General features: G+C 58.8%; 1 protein-coding gene across 1 annotated transcript in view; it reads left to right on the plus strand.

Annotated features, from left to right (window-relative positions):
• Window positions 1-561: 561 nt before the first annotated feature.
• Window positions 562-22,171, plus strand: part of CBFA2T3 (CBFA2/RUNX1 partner transcriptional co-repressor 3) — a 91,607-nt gene continuing 69,997 nt past the window's right edge. The window contains exon 1 of the mRNA XM_025427103.3: window positions 562-978. Coding sequence (XP_025282888.1) covers window positions 891-978 — 88 coding nt within the window. The 5' untranslated portion in view covers window positions 562-890. The remainder of the gene's footprint in view (window positions 979-22,171) is intronic.

The raw sequence follows: 22,171 nt of genomic DNA on the forward strand, positions 1-22,171 counted from the left end.
AAGGTCTCCAAGGAGCCCCAAGCCAGGAGGCCAAGCACAGAGAGGAGTGTCTTTGCCGGGCCGACAGTGGTCCTTCTAGGGTGGGTGGGGGCCAGGAGGCCCCGGGCAGCCTAGGGGGATCCCAAGGGGGCCAGGGGTAGGTGCTGGTCAGGGCGCACCCCCAAGCCTGACTCCAGGGCAGGGCAATGCTCACAGAAGCGGCCCCAGAAAGGTGGGCTCTGGGGAGAGTCTACCTGAGGGCAGGGGAGGGTGGAGGGGGTGAAGCACCCCAGGCTGCAGGTAGGGCTGGGTGCGAGCTTCGGGGTGGGGGAGCATGTTGGGTCGGGGGCTCCGTCGGCCTGAACACTGTCCCCCAGCCCTGGTCGAGGAAACATGCCCGGCGATTCAGGCCATCCAGGCTGCAGGTGGGTGGGGTGTCACCAGGCCGCGGGAGGAGGAAGTTGTTGGAAAGTCAGACCGGAATGGCCGTGAGGGAAGGCCGGGCAGGGCCGGGCCCAGATGGTTCCTGCTGAGGAAGCGGTGGGCACAGCTGCAGGCTGCTTCCCCGGCCCCAGCCGTACTATCACGGTGACACAGCTGGCTGCCTCGCCTGCTGGCTGCGGGGAGACCTCCCCCACCGGCGCCTCCCCAGGCCCGCCCTGCATCACATGAGCCCCTGCGGCCGCCCGCCCCTTCCCCAGGCTGGCGGGCAGCGCAGGAGGCCCGGAGCTGTCTGGGGCCGGAGGCCTCCGCTGTGAGAAGGCCAGGCTGGCTGTGGCCTCCCATCCGTTCCCCACGCGGTCGGGAAAGGCGCTCCAGCAGCTCTGGGGCGCTGGCCTCGTGTCGGCCCCAGAAGGCTGCCCACCACTCGCCCGGCACCAGGACTGTCTCCCAGACCCACCTCTGGACCCATGTCCCGGGCATCCCCCTTGCTGGACAGCAGGCTCCCGGCGTCCACCAGCGGCTCAGTGCCCCGGGGTCCCAGGAAGGGCGGCCCAGGTAAGGGGATGACAGGGGTGGGAGGGGCGGGGGGCAGCTGGAGCAGGTGGCTGGAGTGTGACATCTCCAAGCTGCTGCCTGCCCGGCTCTGTTGACAGCACGAGTCAGCCGTGTTGACTCACCTCAAACACCAACACAGCCTCCCCCAGGGCTCGGTCCCACACAGCTGGGACAGGTGGCCCCAGGATGACCTGGCAGGTGCCAGGCTGGGTGTGGCTGCCCCACCCCGAGGCAGATGCTGGAGGTGGGCCTGCTCAGTCCCACCTAGGAGGGAGTGGGCTGTCTTCCTGCGTGGGCAGGGTCCCAGGAGTCGGTGAGGAAGGTGGTGGGTGCCCAGAGCCCTCCTCCTAGGAGGACAGCAGGACTTAAGGTTTGATGAAGACACCGAGGCCACAGGGAAGGAGTGCTGGCCCAGGGTCCCAGGATCAAGTCATGGTCCGGGACTCAACCCCAGTACCCCTCGATGAGCAATCTCTGCCAAGACTCTTGCCCTTTGGAGCCGTGTCAGAGGGAGGTGGGGGGCAGGGAGGACCCAGGCTGTTCCCCTTCCCCATGGGCTGCTGACTCTGGAGGAGGCCGCCCTGACTCCCCTTGACCCCTGCAAAGTCCCTGCAAGCCTTGTAGGATGTCACCCCAAGACCTGGGAGGCCGGCATAGCTGCAAGCAGGCGGCCGCTCTCCCCAGCCCACACCCTGTGGCCATGTGCAGAGGAGACTTTGGAACCTTCCAGAGCTCACAGCCCCAAATCCCACTGATGCAGCCACATCCAGAGTCCAAGTGGACCCCTGACACTCATGTCCAGCAGGCCGACCCAGGGGTATCTGTCACCTGCTGCTGTCCAGGGGCCCCAGGGCCAGCCCCCGACACTGGCTCCATCAGTCACCTGATACATCCAGACTAGCACGCCAGGTGGGCACAGGGCCACCCTGACACACAATAATGGATGTGCCATTGACTTCTACTAAGTGTGGATGATTCAGATACCTCCCGGGAGGTACCAGGTCGCTGGCCCGGGGCGCAGTCCCCCACCCCTCGGGCTGGCCAGAGGCTCTGGTCCCATCAAGTTCCTGGTGGGTACCACAGCCCCCTCCCTTCCTGGGGCAGCCCCCGCTGTCCTGGAACTAGCAGCCTGGTTCTGCTACCCACCACTGTGCCCTCGGGCCAACCCGTCCTCACCTGGGCCTCAGTTTCCTCGTGTGTCACATCCTGTCCTCTCACTCCCTGATGGAGTGTAGGAACGGCTTCTCAAAGACTGAGGAGGAAAGGGCAGATGGGGGGGCGTCGTGCAGGAGAGTTGCTGGTTGCTATTTTGTTTGGATGGGGTGGGGGGTTAGCCCATGGGAGGAATCTGAGGCCAGGAGGTGTCAGTGAACACGGCTGTGGTCACAAGGTCCCCATGGCGTCGGCTGGTCTTCAGGCACCCAGAGCAGATTGTCTGGGTGGACCTCTGGTGCAGAATCCCAGCCACCGATCGATTGGCCCTGGGTTGGCGCTTGCTTGGGGGGCTCACAGAGCAGTGGGTTTTGGGCTGGTGTGCCAGACTGGGGACTTCTGTGGGCACAAGAGTCCTGAGATGCTCTTACACCCTGTCTTCACGCTGGGAGCCATCCTGCCCCAAGGCTGCCCGAAGGAAGGCACCACGGAAGGAAGCAGGGGGTGGGGCCCAGCTGGGGGAGCCTTGGGAGGTCTGGGGTCTTGGGGGCCAGGACAGGCCTGTGGGAAGCACGGCTCTACCTTGCAGTTTCTGGGGCCCACAGGCACCCCGAGAGTCCATGAAAACCTTTGAGACCCCAAAACATGTAAAATGGCTCTGAACTATGAACAGGACAATGGAAAGTGACGTCTTTGAAGGGTGGTATGCAACCTTTCTGTCTGAGGGCAAGTGTCTCTGAACGCCACTCTGGCTGCCCTCCTGCCTGGTAGGATGTGGGCACTGGGGACAGGGCACACAACCTTGCCACTCTGGCCATCGGAGTGCCGCAGAGCACTGGGCAAGCCCTGAGCAGCCTCGTTGGGGACCTGGGGACTCACCAGCCCTGTTTGTGGCAGAGGTCCAGGATTGCTCAGGACCCCGTGCCTGGTGGACCCGCTCGGGGAGGGAGTGGGGGCTTGACTGCAGAGTGAGAAGGAGTGGCTCCCTTCAGAGGAGTGATTACTTCACACGGATTGATTAGGCGCCTATTGTATGCACCAGGAGCTGTGCAGACACTTGTTCCCATTTTGCAGATGAGGACATTGACAATCAGGCTGCTGTGGCCCCCCGCAGGACAGGGGGAGGGGAGCCAGGATACCTGGGAAGGGGTCAGGACGGAAGTACTGGAAGCCCTCCAATGTAGCCTGAAGCAGAGGAGGCTGGAGGCAGACTACTATGATCACCCTAGGAGAGAAACTGAGTCAGGGCTCTTTGGTGCCACCAGAGAGGGACAAGGTGGGGTCCAGACTGCAGCTGACATGTGACCAGGGGGATAATGAGCATCCCATCCCTGGAAAAGTCCGAGTAAATGCAGACTAGGACGTTGGTAGGTGTGGGCGATATCCCACAGAAGGTCCCATCCTGACCCTGGAGGAGCCCAGCCTTGGGCCACCACAGTCACCAAGTGGCTTATCCACCCCAGGGCACTTCCAGCGCCATCCTCACCAGCCTCCTCTCGCTTTGCTGGACCCCAGGCTCTTCTCTGGCACGTTCTCCGCCAGGCAGGCCTTTCCCGCCATATCGACTTCCTGGGACCTCTGTGACAATTACCAGACACCAGGTGGCTTAGGAAAGAACTCTATTCCCTCCCAGTTCTGGGAGAGCCCAGGACAGGACAATCAAGGTGTGAGCCCCAGAGGGGGCTCCCGGGACTCCTGCTGTGGCCACGTCCCTCCAGTCTCTGCCCCTGTCTACACACATCTCCTCCTCTGTGTCCCTGTGTCCTCTCCCCTTCCTATAGGGACACTTACCATTGGATTTGGGCCCCCCCAATCCAGGTGAGCAGATCTCCAGCCGTCCCATGTGCATCAACGCATCAGGCTTGGGGGACAGTGCCCAGAGCCTATGGTCCTCTTCTGTCATGGCCATGGTCAGGGCATGGGCACGTGGCCACCAGCTGCCAGGGAGGCCCAGGACCTCCAGAGGGCAAGGCCATCCCTGCCCCGACGCCCCCACCCTCATCCACTCAGCCACGGCCCTGGGCCATGCTTGTAGGGACTGGCAAGACACTGGTATATTCACAGAGCGAAGGTCCAGGGCCTCTGGGGTTGGAGCGCATAAAGCCCCTGTTTGCCCACCACCCCGTGACCACCTGACCTGTGACATGGTCCGTGACCATCCACCCGCGTCTGTGTACAAAGTATTGTTAGTTAGCGAGTTTGTTGTTGGAGTTTGTGTGTGCCGTCGCCATGTGAGGGATGGCCCTCCCGTCCCTGCTCTGTTCCCACCTCCCACCTCCGCGTGCACTTCCCCTTCACTTAGGCCCCACCCAGACCCGAGGTGACAGACCTCACCCCTACCTCCTGCTCCCCTCTCAGACATGGTGCTGGGGGGTCCTAGGTCAGGATGGTGCCAAGCCCGCATGCCACAGAGAAGGATCCCAAGGTTCCCAGGGGCACACAGCAGGCAAGAGCAGAGGTGCAAGGAGCCCCTGCAGATGGAACCAGGAGGAGAAAAGCCTCCGAAGAGCCACTGCCAGATGAGCTGGTCCTGGCAGGAATCTAGCAGCACCCTGGCAGGGATGGGGAGCAGTAAAGGTCAAAGGTTAAACAGGTCTGGAGGCTGATCTCCTGCCTGAGGTGTGAAGGGGGGGAGGTGGGGTGCTGGGAGAGCCCAGGACAGGGACAGGAGTGGGGCTGTTGGAAGCCCCCAGCATCCCCCAAGGTCCCCAGATGGTCCCCCAGGGCACAGAGGTCCCCCAGGACAGACAGGAGCAGGGCACACAGCTCTGGACCAACAGGAGCTCTGGCCTCAGTCAAGAAGCTTGATTTCAGGTGCCAAACCCCCCAACCCCCGAGGCTCATGTCCTGACAAACAGGAAGTCCGACTCTGCTTCCCTGGGGAAAGCAGGGCTCCCTTCATCCTGCGGGAAATGTCGAGTGCTTTCCCCAGGGCCAGCACTTTCTGCTGGAACATGCCTGTCCCTTTCCCATGCCATCGCCACGCCATCAGCTTCCTGGGCCTGGCCCACGGGAGGATGCTCACCAGCCACCCCACCCATCCAACCCTGAATTTGAGCCCAAGAAGCTGGAGCTGCAGGGTGGGTGTGATCCAGGATGGCTTTCTGGAGGAAGCGGCCCCAGGAGCAGCTGCAGGAGGCAAAGAAGGCTTTCACTTCTCAAGGTATCTTGAGTGAAAAGAGACGCCCCCATGTTAACTTGGCTCAGCACCGGGCCACGTGGGGCTTTCTCACCCACTTTCACTTCCGTGACTATGGTTGAGCAGGGTAGGCGCAGCCAGAGGAGTGGCCCCGGGAGAGGCCAGAGCTGCCTACAGCTAAGCCAGGACTCTTCATCCAGTGCTCCTTCCCAGAGACAACTGCTCTGGATGAGGCCTCAGTAGCTGTTAGCCAAGGGAGGGGAGAGGATGGCGGGGGTAGCTCCTGGGGAGCAAGGAGCTCCCTGGGAGTTCCACCCACCCTCCGAGGGAGCGCCAGGCTGGCAGAGGTGCCCCTGGACTCCATGTCTTTCATATCACTTGTTACAGAGCCCGAGGTCAGGCTGCAGTGGGTACTGGTGAAACTCTTGTCATTAGAACACCGCATGCATGTCCCACTGGCACAGCTGCGGCAGGAAACTGCGCCTGGGGTGACCCTCAGATGGCTGCCCAGGATGGAGGTGGGCACCAGTGGGGATGCTTCTCGTGGCACTTTGCTGAGCTGCGTTGTCATTAGTCATTTTTTGGTCTTGTCTTCGGTCTTTGTCATGTGCAAGAGTGAGCCTATGAAAAATTCAGCTGGATCACATCGCACCTGCATGCCTGCCCTCTCTGCCTGGCTTCCCTCCCTCAGTCTTGTCCTTCCAGCCCCCGGGCCTTAGCACATGCCGTTCCCTCCTTGAGACCCTTTCCCTCAGGCATCTGCCCTGCTCCCTCCCAACCTCCACTTTTCCGCTGCATTTTCCCCCTTCCACTTATTCCAGCCAACAAACCAGGCATTTCCTGGGTCTCCGTATTTATCTATCATCTGTCTCCCGATCGCACTGGTGTGCTGGCTCCGCGGTCTGCTCACCGACCCCCGATGCCCATAGCAGTGCTGGCCCTCAGGGTGCTCAGCACCTGATGTGAGTGAATGCAGCCAGTACCCAGAGGAGAGTTGACCACCACACACACAACAGTGCCTGCTGATGCCACGGCAGGGACCATGTGGGACACCTGCATTGCTCTCCAGGTTCTGAATCTGTCGTGACGGCCACTGTCAGACAAAGAATGGAGGGTGACTTGCTGGAGTCATGCAGCAGAAGTGTCAGGGCCCAGAGCTAGACCTGGGGGCTGACCTTTCAGCCCCCAGGGGGAAGTGTTCAGAGATGCACCTGGAGGGCACCCATACTTGCAGTGGGGAGCCCTGTGGCCAGTTACTGGGGGGATCTGGCCCTCCTGGAGATGGTGGGATCTGGATAGGTCACTTGGCACCACCGAGTGACTCTGGGTGAGACTCTCCCCTTCCCCCTGCCATCATGGCCAGAGGGGGATCTGAACCAGAGGTCAGCCTGAGGCCTCGTCCACAGAGAGGGCTGCTTTGGCTGAGGCTGTGGAGGGCTTCTGAGGCCCACCTGAACCCCCTTCGGCTGTGTCTACCTCCAGCCCCCAACCCGGCTAGATGGATCCCTACAGGTGTGGAGACCCACTCAGAACCTAGAGTCAGACATGGGGCCAGGTAGGGCTAGCAACAGAGCCTCCTGAGAGCATGTCCGCATGGAACCCAGCTTCCTCCCAGGTAATGGGGACCAGGACGTGGTCTTGGCACGTCTTCCAGCTGGAGGGTGCCCCTGGGGGCTCTGCAGGTCCGATCCCTTGCAGCCTGAAGACAGTGCCAGACAGCAGGGACCAGAGCAGGGGAGCAACAGCTCCCTCTGTCCTGCCCTCTTGTCCTGGTGCCCACTGGCTGCAGGTCCCAGAGCCCTGGTCAGAGGCAGACTGACTCTCCCGAGCTGCAGAGCTGGTGGGTCAGGAGGAATCAGGTGCAGCACTCTGTTGTTGGAGGGAGGGCCTGGGCGGCACTGCTGGGGGCTCTGCAATCCTCCTGTGAGGGGAGGGTTGTGCGCCAGGAGGCCTGACACTTTCCCCAGAACGTGGTGCTCGGGGCATCGCCCTGACAACAGGGGCACGGGTGCTGGTCCCACTGTTCCTTGGGCTGCAGGAAAGGACAAGGTAGTTGAGGCAGGACCGGGAAATCCACTGCAGACTCCTCCCTGGGCTTGGGTGCACTTCCCCCCAGTTGCCCTTCAAGGCGTCATAAGCCTGATTGTAAGATGAGGACACAGATCAGAAAGGCCAGGAAACCTGCCCAAGGTCACACAGCACGACCTTGCAGGGCTGAGGGCCTCCCTGTCTGGCGAGTGCCCTCCCCAAGGTGGGCCCTCAGAAAATGGATCCCTGTTGCTTCCACCACTCCAGACATGAAAGCTTTGCTGGGCATCGCAGCCACTGACTGGACCGTTTCCGTACCTGCGGTGGGATCTGCTCGCTTCACCTGAGGGGGCCAAGGGCAGGTGCAGCTGACACCTGGACCACACACAGCCCATGATGCTGGTGGAGTGCCTGCCCGGCCCTGGGCCCCTCCAGCCAAGCCCCCTCTGCTGGCTGCCGCAGCAGCCCCAGGTTTATCATTGTCCACTGGCTTATCCCCAGTGGTTTTGAGCGCCACTCCCTGCAGCTGAAGGCTCGGGAAGGGTGAGGCCCTCTGGTGTGGCTCTCGGAGGGGCGGGTGTGGTGAGGGGTCCCTTTCTGAGAGGAAGCAGTGTGGGCCACATGCCCATAGGGACTTGCACCTGGAGGGGATGCTGGACAAAGGTACAGCTGGGCCTGCAGGTCTGACACATGGGGCCAACGGTGGGGAGGCAGCCGCAGCACTGCCCTTGAAGCCAGGGCCATCTCCCATCCCTGGCCTGATGACGTGGCCTTGTGTGTGGCACCCTCGGCCAGGGTCCAGTCCTCGTGCTACTGGTGACCATCCCCCGGGCCCGCAGAGCCCCACAGACCTCCTGATGAGAGTCGGATGGTAGGGGGTGAGGCGGCCCAGGAGGGGACAGAGCTGTTCAGAGGAGGCTGAGCTGAGGATGCGGCCAGGGTTGTGGTCTGTGCTCTGCTCTGCATGGCCTCCCTGCCTCTGTCTCTCAGCCGTGAGGCAACATTGGACCAGATCATGGCCGAGCTGGGAGGGCTGGTGGCAACCCCGTAACCCCGCAGGCCTGTCTCCATCTGTGATGCAGGGACAACAGCCAGCTCCCAGAGAGGGATGGTGAGGGACGGCTCCGGCACAGCGCCCACCTCTGGCCCCAGACCTCCAGACCCTCTAGGGCCCCACACTCACTGCCCCTAGGAGCTTGCCCGTGACCCCTGCAGGCCCTCCGCTCACAGGCCACTCGGGGCAGCTGAGAGCGTCCAGTGGAGAAGGAACTGCAGAACTTACCCCGCCCTGTGGCTCCCAGAGCTTCCTCCTTCCCTCCCAAGTTGGGGTGCATTTTGAGTGTTGTGGAAAGCCCCAACCTCACAGACCCTATGAGGGGGAGCAGAGTGAGAGGAAGGCCAGTGGGAGGGCAGGAGGGACCTCTGCCCATGGTCCCCCTGGCCATGCTCTTTGCTGCCAGCTGCATCAGCCTCAGATCTCAGCCTGGGGGGGGGGGGGGGAGCAGCTGGATTTAGCCTTGAACACACTGTGCCAGATTTGGGGCTTCCTCAGAGATGGGCCCCTCAGCCCCAGGTCTGGGTGCAAGGCTCTCCTAACAGTCGGGCTCCCTTCCTAAGAGACAAGACCTCAAGACCCCAGCCCCATGTCACCACCTGGCCATGCAGCTCAGAGTCAGTCGCGGAGTCTCCTCACCACTGCATACTGCATGGCCACCTGCCACCAGGCCTGCCTTCAGGGGCCCCTTGTCTGTGCCACGCACTTCCCAGGGCCCTCCATGGAGGGCACCGTTGTGATGTCCCACAGGGTTAGGGGTAGTTCCCTGCTCCTCTACCACCACAACATTCTCTACATCAAGGTTGGGACCTCAAGTCCTAAAAGCAGGTGACAGTCAGGTGATGAGCAATGCAAGTCAGAGCCCCTCCTGCCTTCATGCCCACCCCCCCGCACCGAGCATCATACTCCCAAGGGCTGGGAGGCCCGGAGGCCTCGAGGGGCTCTGCTCGGCCGTGGCTCCTCAGCCAGGCTTCCTTGTCTCGGCCAGAGGGGCTGTCCCCACCTGGGGGCTCTCCGGGCGGGGCTGCCACCCAGAGCTTCGGCCGAGGCTGCAGCTGGGGCGAGTGAGATAGGAGCAGCAGCTTCCTGTCGGAAACTGAAACTGCCAGGTGCTTCCCTTCCTCCTGGGGGCCGCCCAGAGACAGCTGGACCCACAGTCCTGAGGCCCAGTCCTCCGCCCGAGGCTGGGGAGAGCAGAGCCTCACCTCTCACCCTTCTGAGCCTCAGTGCATCCCAGTCCCACCTGAGCCACCCCAGGGAGGGATCTCAAAGTCTTTGTGCACAATACCTTAATAACCTTTAACTTGGATACCTGTGAAAATGATCAGATTTAGCAAGACACAGCATGAGAGCCGACTGCACTGGTTTCTCTCTCCGTTACTCTGACCGCCAGAATATGGAACATTCCTCATGGCCCCTGGCCCCGGGGAGGCTACTCCAAGGCCGTGGCCCCCAGGGAGAGCAGGGACCGATCTGATCCAGTCCCCACACCCGGGCCTCCAACACGCTCCTTGCTTGTCTCATCCCTCTGTCTCCTTGGCTCCTCTTTAGTGTAAACTATGAAATAATCGACACGCACTAAAAAAGCCCCGTCACCAAGAACAAGTGCGGCCAGCTTCACCTGGCAGCAGAGCCTGAGCTCCCCATCCCCCACCACTCCTCCTCCTCCGTAAACATGAATTATTGCAGAGCTGTGCCCGCCCTCCCACATCCCCCTCCTGAGGCTGCCCCGGCCACCAGCTGCCTCCAGCCAGGCTGCAGGGGCAGGACCCTGCTCAGCCACCCTGGGGCTGGACCAAGCTGCTGGATCCCTGCTGCTGCCCCACATCCTTCTTGGTAACATGGGGCAAGAACACACGGACAGTTAGTGCCTCCAGGGCCCGTGTTTATCTGTGTGTGTCCTGCCCAGATACACTGTGATTTTCCATATTTTAAATTGTTATATAAAAGTATCGTGTTCTATATATTCTTTTCCAATTTTCTCTGCACGATAATGTGACACGAGGGCAGGCGGCTGGCAGAGCTATCTCAGGCTGCAGGAGCCCAGGCAGGGCTTCAGGGTGGAGCTACGGGGAGACTCCCTCCCAAGCTCCAGCTGATAAAGGCCTTTCATACAGTCAATGTCCAGCCATGGCGTGGATGTTTCTAGAGGTTGTGGGTGGCTGCAGCTCCTGGGGGTTTCTGGTTTGTGGAAATGAGCACCAGCCAGAGAAGCGAGGCAGGAGGCAGAGCGCGGGGTCAGGTGCCTCAGCCAATCTAGTCCAATCCTTTCTAGACACAGGCCTAGCAGTTGCCCCAGATGAGGCTGTGGAGCACGTCCAGCTGCAAGCAGAGAGGCCAGGAAGGCTGCTCTCATGCTGGCACCTCCCACCTGCAGCCCCCCTTCTGCTCCTGCCAAAGACACAGGTGGGCCTGGGTACCCTAGGCCACAAGTCTCAGGACACCTTTGATGGGATGGTCAGCTGGCAGAAGCCCCCACATCGTGTAGGGGTTGGATGGTGTAACCTTGGGAGCACGAGTGCTCCAGGCCAGCTGGGAAAGCCTGCTCTGAGGGGTTGGGGTAAGGGGTGCCTTGGAGCCTCTGAGACACTGGCAGGAGAGGCTTACAGGGCTTCTGCACTGTCTGTTTGCAGCCAAGCCCCCGTGACATCCCCCCTATATCAGCCCACTGCACTGAAGAGGGGGCCATGGCTGGCTGAGAGAGTCAGAGACTAAATTGTGGTGTGGATACCCCATCGAGCCCACGATGAGGCTGCGGTGGGGGGACCACAGCGGCACAGCCTGCGGAGCCGGAAAGGCTGCCTGGGGCAGACCTGGCCACAGTGGGCAGGCCTGGGGCCGGGCACTGGAGCAGCTGAAAAAGGCTACCAGGAACTCTGAGGCAGGGGGCATCCTGATAGATGGTGGCGGTGATTGTCACAGTGGTTCTGGGTGCCAAGCTCCTAGGGAAGTGATTTCCACAGAGGAGGCGTGTTAGTATCTCCACTGAATTGGTGAGGCCCAGAGACAGCGCGGCATCCCTCAGTAATGAAGGGACCTGTCCTACACAGCACACCAGGGACTATTCTCGAACAAGAGTCCAGTGTCTCCGTGGTTTTGTCCTTCTTTTTGCCTGCACACCCCCTAAAGTTGCTTTGAAAAAACCAACTCCCCATGAAGGTCATATTTCTCAGAAATCGGAGGGACCCGGCTCCGTCGCACCCGACCCTTGGGCTGCTTATTTTTGGTGGATAACGGTGATCTCATGGCCACTAGAGAGATTTGCAAAGGTGATGGTTAGCTCCATCCCACAACCTGGCGACAGGGTTGTGAGAAGGGTAGGTCTTAACACCCACTCCCCAACCTCATGCAGACACGTGTGAGACATGCACTAGTGAGCAGCACACAGAGGGCACACTCCTTCTTTTTTTTTTAATTTATTTTTTATTGGTGTTCAATTTACTAACATACAGAATAACCCCCAGTGCCCGTCACCCATTCACTCCCACCCCCCGCCCTCCTCCCCTTCTACCACCCCTAGTTCGTTTCCCAGAGTTAGCAGTCTTTACGTTCTGTCTCCCTTTCTGATATTTCCCACACATTTCTTCTCTCTTCCCTTATATTCCCTTTCACTATTATTTATATTCCCCAAATGAATGAGAACATATAATGTTTGTCCTTCTCCGACTGACTTACTTCACTCAGCATAATACCCTCCAGTTCCATCCACGTTGAAGCAAATGGTGGGTATTTGTCATTTCTAATAGCTGAGTAATATTCCATTGTATGCATAGACCACATCTTCTTTATCCATTCATCTTTCGTTGGACACCGAGGCTCCTTCCACAGTTTGGCTATCGTGGCCATTGCTGCTATAAACATCGGGGTGCAGGTGTCCTGGCGTTTCATTGCATTTGTATCTTTGGGGTAAATCCCCAACAGTGCAATTGCTGGGTCATAGGGCAGGTATATTTTTAACTGTTTGAGGAACCTCCACACAGTTTTCCAGAGTGGCTGCACCAGTTCACATTCCCACCAACAGTGTATGAGGGTTCCAGAGGGCACACTCCTGTCCCATGAGCTCTCTGCTCTGCAAGCCTACAGCCCGTTTGGTACAAAACATAACAAGGTGGTAGAGGCAAGACTGGGGCCTGGGGGCAGACATGGCACCAAGAACACAATTCTAAACCAATGACCGACACAAGACCCTTGACAATAGTGTCAGCGTGCCAGTTCCCAACATCTAAACATCGTTGTTTAAACAGTTCAAGGTCACAAATGTCCAGATTATGGTATATTTTATACTGAACACATGCTTGGAAACTATTTTCATGAAAACTTTGAAGCTGCAAGTTTTTCACATTTAATTAGTCACCACAAAACCAAATTGGCAGGACTGGTCTTCACTGGAGGCCATTCTACCCAGGCTACTGTCAGCTTCCAATTCAAATAAGTTATTAAATAACCCAACTGACTTACTTTGTAATTCCAATTCTGGGATGAATGGATGTATGGATGGATGGATGGATGGATGGATTAGTGGGTGGATGAAAGATGGATAGATGGATGGGTGAATAGATGGTGGGTGTATGGATGGATGGGTGATGAATGGATAAGTGGCGGATGGACTGATGGTGAATGCATGGATGATGGATGAACAGATGGGTTAGTGGGTAGATGGATGGATAGATGTATAGATGGGTGGATGGATGGGTGGATGGAGAGGTAGATGGATGGGTGGGTGGACAGATGGATATATGGTGAATGGATGAATGGATGGTGGAGGGATGAATGGATAGATGGATGGTGGAGGGGTGGGTAGACAGGTGGGTAGGTGGATGGGTAGATGGATGAACAAATGGTGGATGGATGGATGGTAGATGAATGGGTGGACGGATAGGTGGATGGGTGGATGGATGGATGGTGGATGGATGGATGGGTAGATGAGTAGGTAGGTGGATGAACAGATGCGTTGACAGGTAGAAGAGGAAGAAAGTAGGAAGGAAGGAAGGAAAACACAAAGTATACCTTTCAAAACTTTAAAAACACAACTCTTATATGAACATATAGAAGCATGTGTCAAAGATGTGTATCCCTCCTTGATGAGAAACCAGCAGGATGGCAAACGTGACTCAAGAGAGGACATGGGCAGTTTTAAATCCCATGAAACAGAATGCCACCTGAGATATGACAACAGAGTCAACAAAGCACAGCCTTTTCTACTGAACAAAAATAGTCTGCAACTTGTCAATTTCCTATAAATTAACACCTTAGAGTCTGGGACCCAATGGACATAAATAGAAAGACCACAAGGGCACAGCCCCCAAGGGCCACTGACCCCTGGCTTCTGGCTCAGCAGCAAGAGGAATGAGGCCAACCTGGTGTCTTCTCACCTGTCTGGGACAACTGTTTCGGGCAGAGGTAGGTGGGGAGGCAGGGAGCCTTGTTGAGTTTTATGCCCAGAGAAAAAGGCCTGTGATCAAACCCCCCGGCAGAGGACGTGTGAGGTGTGACTCTCCAGTCAGGAGAGGTGAGGTGATCCAGGACACGTACAGACTAGAACAGCGTGGCAATTGAGGACCTCATGGATTCCTTAGGCTGTCTTGCCCACATACCTGGAGAATCTCATCATGTGCACGTGGGCTTTGAAGACCCTGCCTGCATACCTGTTGCAGGATCAGGGCCTGGGGGGCTGGAAGGTTCTCCATGTCTTTTCCCTGGAAGGTGGACCCGTCTTGCTTCTGAGGAGACCCCTGTAGGCCAGCAACCCACCACCCACAGCGTCCCCTCCGAAGAGACAGGAGATCAGTGAGATGAGGAGCCTCACAACCTCTGTGGCTAGACCAGGCTGCGACCCCGGCGTCAGGCTGAGCGGCGACCATCTGGGATCGGCAGGAGGTAATCTCACCAGGGTGTGAAGTCTGGCAGCCATCGCCCCCTGGGACAGTGCCCTCAAGAAGCATCAGAGAGAGTGGCTCCGGAAGGCGAGGCAGGGTGGACCCCAGAACTGTGAGGCTGGTAACTGAGAAGCCGGGCACAAAAGCGTCCTGCCATGTGGTCTTGGTCCCAGGCCGTCAGAAGTGGGGACACCCACAGATGGGAAGTGGGTCCCTTCTGTGGGGACCAACATGTTCTGGAGTCCGACAGGGCCAGTGGCCGCGCGGTGGCATCAGGATCCTTGCCGCCACTGAATCGTTCACCTCCAAATGATGAAAGTGGGCAATTTTCCGTGCTGTGTCTTTTACCATGAGAAAAATAATTTTCTTAAGAAAAAAAGTAACGTCATCCAAAGGACGAGCACATATTCTGGGCCCTGAGGCTCCTGCTGACCTCTCCAGTGAGTGTTCTGTGGGCCGTGGCTGTGGCCTGGGAACCCTTATTTCCCTCTTGCCAGGGTCTCTGCCTAGGGCAGCCCAGCTGCCTTCGCCTGGGGGGATGATGAGGAGGGGCGTGCAGGCCTCCCCTCTCCCAGCCTCTGCAGACCACGTGGGAGCAGATGTGGGATGCGGGCAGTGTGCCCCAGAGTTCACCTTCAGAACGAGCCAAAGCAAGCCACGTCTGTGCAGGCAGTGGGCAGGGGGTCAGTGCTGTGGCCCCCACTGTAGAGCCCTCGGGACATCCTCCCTTTGTAATGCCAGGCTCCCGTGCTGGGCGTGTGCTAAGCACACCCGGGGCCAGGGGAGACATGAGTGCGAAGGATCTCCACGGGACTCAGCGAGTGCCTCTCTTGGAAATGTGGCTCCCAAGAACCTGGACGTCCATCCAGTCCTTTCAAGTGAACCTCTGGCCCCACTGGCCGGCCTGGGCTGCAGGCCACTGCTGGGGACCTGGGTGTTTCTTTGAGTGCTTATCACGGGCACTGCCATGCCTCACCACGCCTCTGTGCTGCATGTGGACAAGGCCTCCGCATCTGTCACATCACGGCTCCTCTGACCGCTGCAGGCAGACACAAGCAACCTCAAAAGCCGCTTGCCTGCAAGTCCTGGTCAGCAGTCACACCCTGTCCCTGGGGGACAACTGACCCCTGCAATCAGCGGACAACTGATACTTGTGTCAAATGCGACGAAAATGTCCAAGTAGAACATCCCACCCCTTGCTCTCCCTCTCAGCACGTCTCTTGTCCTGGACCCTGAGTTGTGTGGCTCTTCCAGGTCTTTATTGGACATCCCATTACAGCAGGTTTAACAAAGTGCTGGGGACACCAGACCAAGATGAAAATGAGGGCAGCCCCAGAGCAAAGCGGACGTGGTCTGCACCTGCTCCCAGCACCCCCTCACAATGAGACCTCAAACAGCTCATGCAACCCCTCAGCTCCCATTACTCCATCCACGAGCAGAGCTGTGATTCTTGGAAAACTTCAGATAAACAGTTGAGTATAAGCACGTCCTAGACACTGGCTGGGACCCATTTATACTAAAAATTATTCATTGTTAATCTGAAATCCAGATTTAACTGAACATCCCATGTTTTTATTTCCTAAATCTGGCAACTTTGCCCATAAAGGATCTGAAGCCTGTGCCCAGTAGGATTATGCACAGCTGCAGGTAGCAGAAAACCTGACAGCAGTATAGTCCAGGCTGCTTGGCTTTGTCCACAATACGTGTGACATGGGCAGTGCAGCAGTGCCACCATCTGGGACGCAGGCTTTTCTGTTCTACCATCCTCTTCCTCGGGGCTTCCTGACTGCAAAGTGGCTGCGCCACCCCCAAGCATCACATCTGTCTTCTGAGTGGAAAGAAAGAGGAAGAGAGAAGGTACAGAGGACAAACCCTGAGCCGGCCCTTTTCTGAAGGAAAAGCAAGACTTCTGCAGAAGCCTCACTCTGCAGGCTACTGTTCCACCCTGATGGGGCTCTTGTCCTGGCCCCGAGCTCCTTCCCAGACCAGAACGGTTTGGCCTCCAATTTCATATCTTCTCTGCTGTCTTCTGCAGCCTCTGTGCCCATGGCCCCATCGACCTGGCACCGGCCTCGCAAGGTCAGTGGAGTGGGTGATGGCACAACCGTCCCACCGGCAGCCATCCTTATTGGCCATGGAGGATGAGGGAGGACACACTGTCCTTGGCCTCTGCTGAGACATCGCTGTAATACTGCCTGTGTCTTAAGGGCCTCCTGTGGGGAGGGTGGTGGAAGCAGTGACCTGGGGTCCTGGGCTTGTCTTTGGAGGGTCTTACTCCCTGGTTTCTACTGAGCAGCATCCGAGAACAACAGATCCAGCCTCCTGGGAACTTGTAAACAAGGAGCTGGCCTCTCCTCCTGGGGCCTGGGCACCAGCATTTCCCTTCGTCATATTTACAAGCTTCCCTGGGACCCTCCTCCCCTGACTCACTCTCCTTCACCCAGTTTCCCTCCATCTTGCTCCCCACGTGGCCTCTCTGACAATCATGGATTCCTGCTAATTTACTTCTAGAACACTCTCTCCTGTGCCTGAACTTCATGGGAACAGTGCCCATGCCACCTCCCGCTTCTGTCCTCACCTCCCATCCAAGACCACCAGGCCCCGGTGATGCCGCTAAGCCCCCTCTCAGGCCCCGGGCACCCACACTCATCCTCCACCAGCCCACCATCATCTGCCAGGGGCTCTAACCCGTGTGCCCACAGTGGAGAGGTGTCCCCATTCACCAAAGCCAGTCAGTGGTCACAGTGGCTATCTGTGTGCCCGTCCAGTCACTTCGGTCAGAGCAGGGCTAAGTCGGTCCCACTGGTCAATGCCCCTGCACTGAGCACAGAGTGGGAGTGGCTTCAAGTGACCCAACCCTTTTATCCATGGAAAACCAGGTGGGCCTGCTCAGGTCAGTTGGATTATAACGCCACCAGGATGGCTTTCCACTCTGTGTACCCGAACCCCCCACTCCACGCATGGTGCTCAGCACAGCATGGGCCGTCCAGCTCGGGACGGTGAGCAGATGAGCACTGGCAGGGCTCAGAGGGGACCCACACGGTGGGCCTGCAGCCTGTGGCGGGGGCCGGTGGAGCTGTGAAGCTCACATAGCTTCCAAAACAGCAGCAGCCCAGCCCTGGTCTCCCCATCTGGAGAACAGGGAGTCCTCCCTCCACGATCAGACGACATCTGTAAACCAAAGTGTTTCTGCGTGGGCATCCTTCCCTCCGCCAGCACTGCCACTGTCCCCTGCTCAGTTTCCCCCAACCCCCTCGAGATAAAACTTCTCCTTCCCTGCACGAGGAGTTCCCCATTCGTGGTGACCACACCACCCCGCACTTCTCCCAGAGTTTCAGGTTCTGAGAATTATTTTGGGTTTTCTTCTCCACGCTGCCTGCGCTGGGGCCTTCCGTCCCAACGGGTTCCCTGCACCCCAGGCCGTCCTGCAGGGGCCTCAAGGCTACACTGTGGCCTGCACCCCAGCCCCTCCCCAAGCCCCTCTCCTCAGGCAGGCGGTCGTGCTGAACTCAGAAGGTGTGTCTGCGTCTGCTATGGTTTTAAAACAGCTTTCTGGAGATCACTCACTGAGTGTGCAGTTTGCCCAGTGAACACATACAAGCCAGTGGTTTTCAGCCGAGCTGTGTGGCCAGCACCGCCGCTAACTTTAGAACATTTCCATCCCCCAGTAGACACGTGACACCCCTGGGCAGCCCACCATCCTCCTACCCCCGCCCGTCCACCTTGGCTCTGTGGGTTTGCTTCCTCTGGACATTGCACATAAGCAGCAGCACACGATACGCAGTCCCATGTCCAGCTTCTCACACCCAGCACCAGGTGTTCCAGGTTCACGGCGTCGTAGCATGAACGGGAACCGTGTTCCTTTTTCCGGCTGAATCGTATTCCACTGTTTGTACTGTGTCATCTTCTGAGTTAACTCTGCTCTACTGGGAGAGCAGGAGCACCTGGGTGGGAGCCTAGCCCATGGCCTACACGCTGTGTGTCTTAGGTGGACAGCCACCCCTCTCTGCGCCCTTGCTCATAAGCTGTCCAACAGGGCCAATGAGATTGGCCACACAGTCCCAGGGTGCAGATCTGATGGGGGACGCCAGGGGAGGGCCCTTCACAGGGAGGCAGTGTGACTGCCAGGCTGTTGTCCTTGACACGTGCCAGCCTCGACAGCTGTTGGAGGACACAGCCCAGGAAGGCCATGTTGTCAGCCCAGGGTGCCCCAGCTATGCAGGCAGAGGTGTTTTGGGAGCAGACAATGGTGGCTATTCTGACAGGGTGTCTCCAGGGAGCAGGCTGGGTTTCTGGACTTGTGAGCTTCCAGAATCTTCCCGAGCACTTGATGAGAGCAAGGAGTCCCAGGCTCCTTCCACACATCTGTCCTCAGGAGGTCTGGCCCCCAGCTGCCCCGGGGCATGGCCAGGGGGGCTGAAGTCCAAGGGTCCGCTCTGAAAGAACACTGCAGTGTGCGGGGTCACACACTGAGGCTGGGAGTCTTCCCGCCTCCTCCCCTTGACAATTATAGGGCCAGCTGCGCAGGTCTAGCCCCGAGACCCCCAGGGAGAAGCGAGGCCTGTGGTGCCCATGCGGCTGGGAGGTGGGTAAAGGCCTTCTGTCCGTCGAGGTCGGAGGCAAGAGCAGTCTGACCGCCCTCAGTCTCCTCGTGGTGCCTTTACTGGACTTTCCAATGTGACTCTGTGCTCAGTCTTTTTGTACAGATAGGAAGGCTCTGCACCCCCTGTCCCCAGAGTCCAGACCCCCACCTCCACCCCGCTTCCTGCCCTGAGCTGCTGTAGGCTCCTGGGACCTGAGTCCAGGTGGCAGGAGCGGCAATAACCCAGGCAGCTGTCCTCTCCAACCCTCTAGGCCACGTGGCTGATGCCCCAGGGTCCCCTCCCCAAGGTTCTGAGGGGCCAACCAGCCAGGGCAGAGGGGCTGGGTTGTGAGGTGAACCTCGGCTGTGGTGCCGTTTCAAACAAGGGCCCCACTGTGGTTGGTGACACTATAAGTGGGCATGTCTTGTGTGGAGCACATCATGCATAAGAGTCGGGAAGGAACAAGACCTAATGGCATCGGAGAAGAGAGGGTGGCTTGTCACGGGGACAGAGGTGAGCCAGAGTGTGTGGGACAGGCATCTATCCCGCCTCCTTGTCTCTGGGTCTGTGGTCAGTTCACCTGTGGGCTCAGCTCCACAGACCAGGACTGACGCCCCCGGCTCAGCAACACCGCAGAAGGGGGCTTCCTGTACGCAGCATTTCCCCCAGGAAGGTTCTGGTGTGTTGTCCGGGGGCGCTGCCTGGTCAGAGGCCCACCCTGTTGCCAGAGCACACTGCGCAATCTGGGTGGCCCCGACCAACACGTCTGCCCTCCTGGTGGCATTGACATGCTGTTAGGAAGCAGGTTGGGGTGTGCCTGTCTCCCCGCATGACACACAGTGAGACCGAGGCTCAGACGTGTTGTGGGTCCTGCTCTGAGGCCAGAGCCAGGAGGGGAGCCCATCCCTGTGAGGGAAACCCAGAGACTTCATGCTGTTAGGATTCATGGGACATAGTCACAGCAAACAATCCCGAATGTTAATTTTCCCGGGAGTAAATTACGACTTCAACAGGCAGAAATTACAGACCCTGGCCACAAAGACCAAAGAAATCTCACCCTGTCTGTGCCACTGCCCCCGATCCCCAGAGAAGCCCCCGCCGCCGGCCCCAGGAGCCCCCAGCCCGCCTGGTGCAGACCTGCCCAGCTCCTCCCATTGCACCCGCCTCACCAAATCTGAGGCCCCAAAGGTGAGAGACCTCAGGCTGCTCTAGAATTCTGGGTCTCCAGGAATGGGAGGACGCTGAGGGCTGCGGACTGGCTCCTCAGGCCTGTGTTCCCCGCATCCGTCCTCCAACGCTGGCAGGTACCCACGGAAGCAAGGGTACGGGAGTAAACCCCTTGGGAGTGGGCGGCCAAACCAGGGTCCTGCCTCTTACAGGACAGGGCAGGTGGAGCTGGACTGGGGACCCAAGCACTTGCTTCCAGGCCTTTGCACCAGCCTTCGTCTCACGGGGGCCCAGGCAGGGCAGGGAGGGGGCAGTGGGGGCTCTCTCCACCCCCACCGCTGGTCCTTCTGTTGGGGAGCACAGCTCTCCCCGCAGCTCCTGTCCCGGAGGCCTCAGAGCTGCTCGCTGGACCAGTCCCTACTGGCAGGCGGGAAGGCCAGGACAGGCAGGCTCCCACTTCTCACTGACCAGAAAAGACCCTCGGGGCTCGCGTTCCCCTCTGGACCCTGCAGCGACCCTCATCCTAGACCTGACAGCCGGCCCCAGTGGATGAGCAGAGAGGCCTGGGCGTGGTGCTGCCCCCTCAGTGGCTGTCTCCCCGGGTGTGAAATCAGGGGTCGGGGGCAGTGACATCTGTGCACCGTGCCGTTGAAGGTCACAGATGGAGGAAGCCAGGGTGCCCTCGGACAACTGTGGACAGACAGGGACGAGGAGAGCGAAGGTGGAACCCAGGGAGCCCTAGAAAGGTGAACCCAGCCCAGGCACCCCCACCTGCCCTGGTGCCTCATCCTCTGTTAGGGCTCCTGGGGGCACAGTGGTGTTTGAGAGGGAGAGTTAATGGGCAAACGGAGGACAGGTGGGTTTTCTTTGTGGGAGAGGACGGCCATTTATTTTGTCAGCTGCTCGCTCAGTAGCACGTACAGTAAAGCCATCCTGATAGATGCCTTACATCCTGTGTGCAGGGGCTGGAAACTGCATGCCCCACAGGGCCAAGGGTTCCCCCAGCGTCTGGGAGAGGCCACGAGCACTGTAGTTGGGCTGTCATGGGAGTCTGGGCAGATGGCTCCCCCAGACTCTAGGAGGGCAGGACAGGGAGGTGGGGGGAGCTTACTGGCACAATGTTTCAGGTAGGGGCCGCTGGGTGTGCGCCTGCAGAGGGGAGTGGCAGGACCACATTCGTCTTGCAGAAAGCTGTCCCGGGGTCCAAGGGGAGGAGGCTCCCAGAATGATGATACTGGTCCCACCCCATTATCAGAACCAGAGATGCATGTGGGCTTGAAGACCCTCTAACCTGGGCCTGCGACCCTCTCAAGCTGGTCCCTGGGCCTGCCCACCCTGGCACTGCAGCGGGCTGGTCCATTCGCGTGGCTCACGGAGCTCAGCCCCCAGCCAAGCTGTCAGTGCAGAGGCCACAAACCCACCTCCCCTCAGGGACCGTGGGGGGAGGCTGTGTGTCAGCCAGGGTGCCACGGTTGCAAATGGCAGGAGTCCTGCTGGGGAGCTCAGACAGGAGAGGGCACGTGCTGGCTCAGGTGACAGGCCACAGGAAGGGATGGAGCACAGCAGCCACCAGACAGATGGGCCGGCCCGTGTGGCAGGCACAATGAGGGGAGTGGGGTCCCCGGGCAGGCCTCTGAGGTGCAGCCAAAGGACAGAGCCATGGGCCAGTGCAGAGGCCCCAGAGGGCCAGCAGGTGGCTTCCTGAGGGCACGTCTGACTCCCTCAGGGGGAAGTTTTCGAGGGAAACCCTTAAAGTGAGGGAGTTGACTGTCTCTTTTGTATTTTTCCTGTGGAATGTACCTATTCATATGCTCTGCCCATTTTTATTCTGTATGCAGGGCCACTAGTCCTTTGTCACTCGTGCTCTCTGCTCTCTAACCTCTTCCAGACTTCCCTTCCCTCCCGGCTGGTGCTCAACTATGAGTGCTCAGGTAGCTAAGTGTGTCCATCTATTTCTTCTGGGCTTCTGGGTTTCCTTCATTGTAACAAATACCACATGGACACCTGGTCTCCTCTCCTGATACTAGCCTTTTTGTGTCTCACATTTTATTCCGTAATACACGTGGAATTTCTTTTTCAAAGTGAAGTGAGGAATATGTAAAATGTTCCCCCAGAATGGGAAGGCAGTTGGCCTGACACCAACTTCTGGGGAGTGAAGGCTTCCTGGGGATTTAAATGCCCCTCATCCCATGGA

The sequence above is a fragment of the Canis lupus genome, chromosome 5 (assembly GCF_003254725.2).
Source record: "Canis lupus dingo isolate Sandy chromosome 5, ASM325472v2, whole genome shotgun sequence".
NCBI classification, from domain to species: domain Eukaryota; kingdom Metazoa; phylum Chordata; class Mammalia; order Carnivora; family Canidae; genus Canis; species Canis lupus.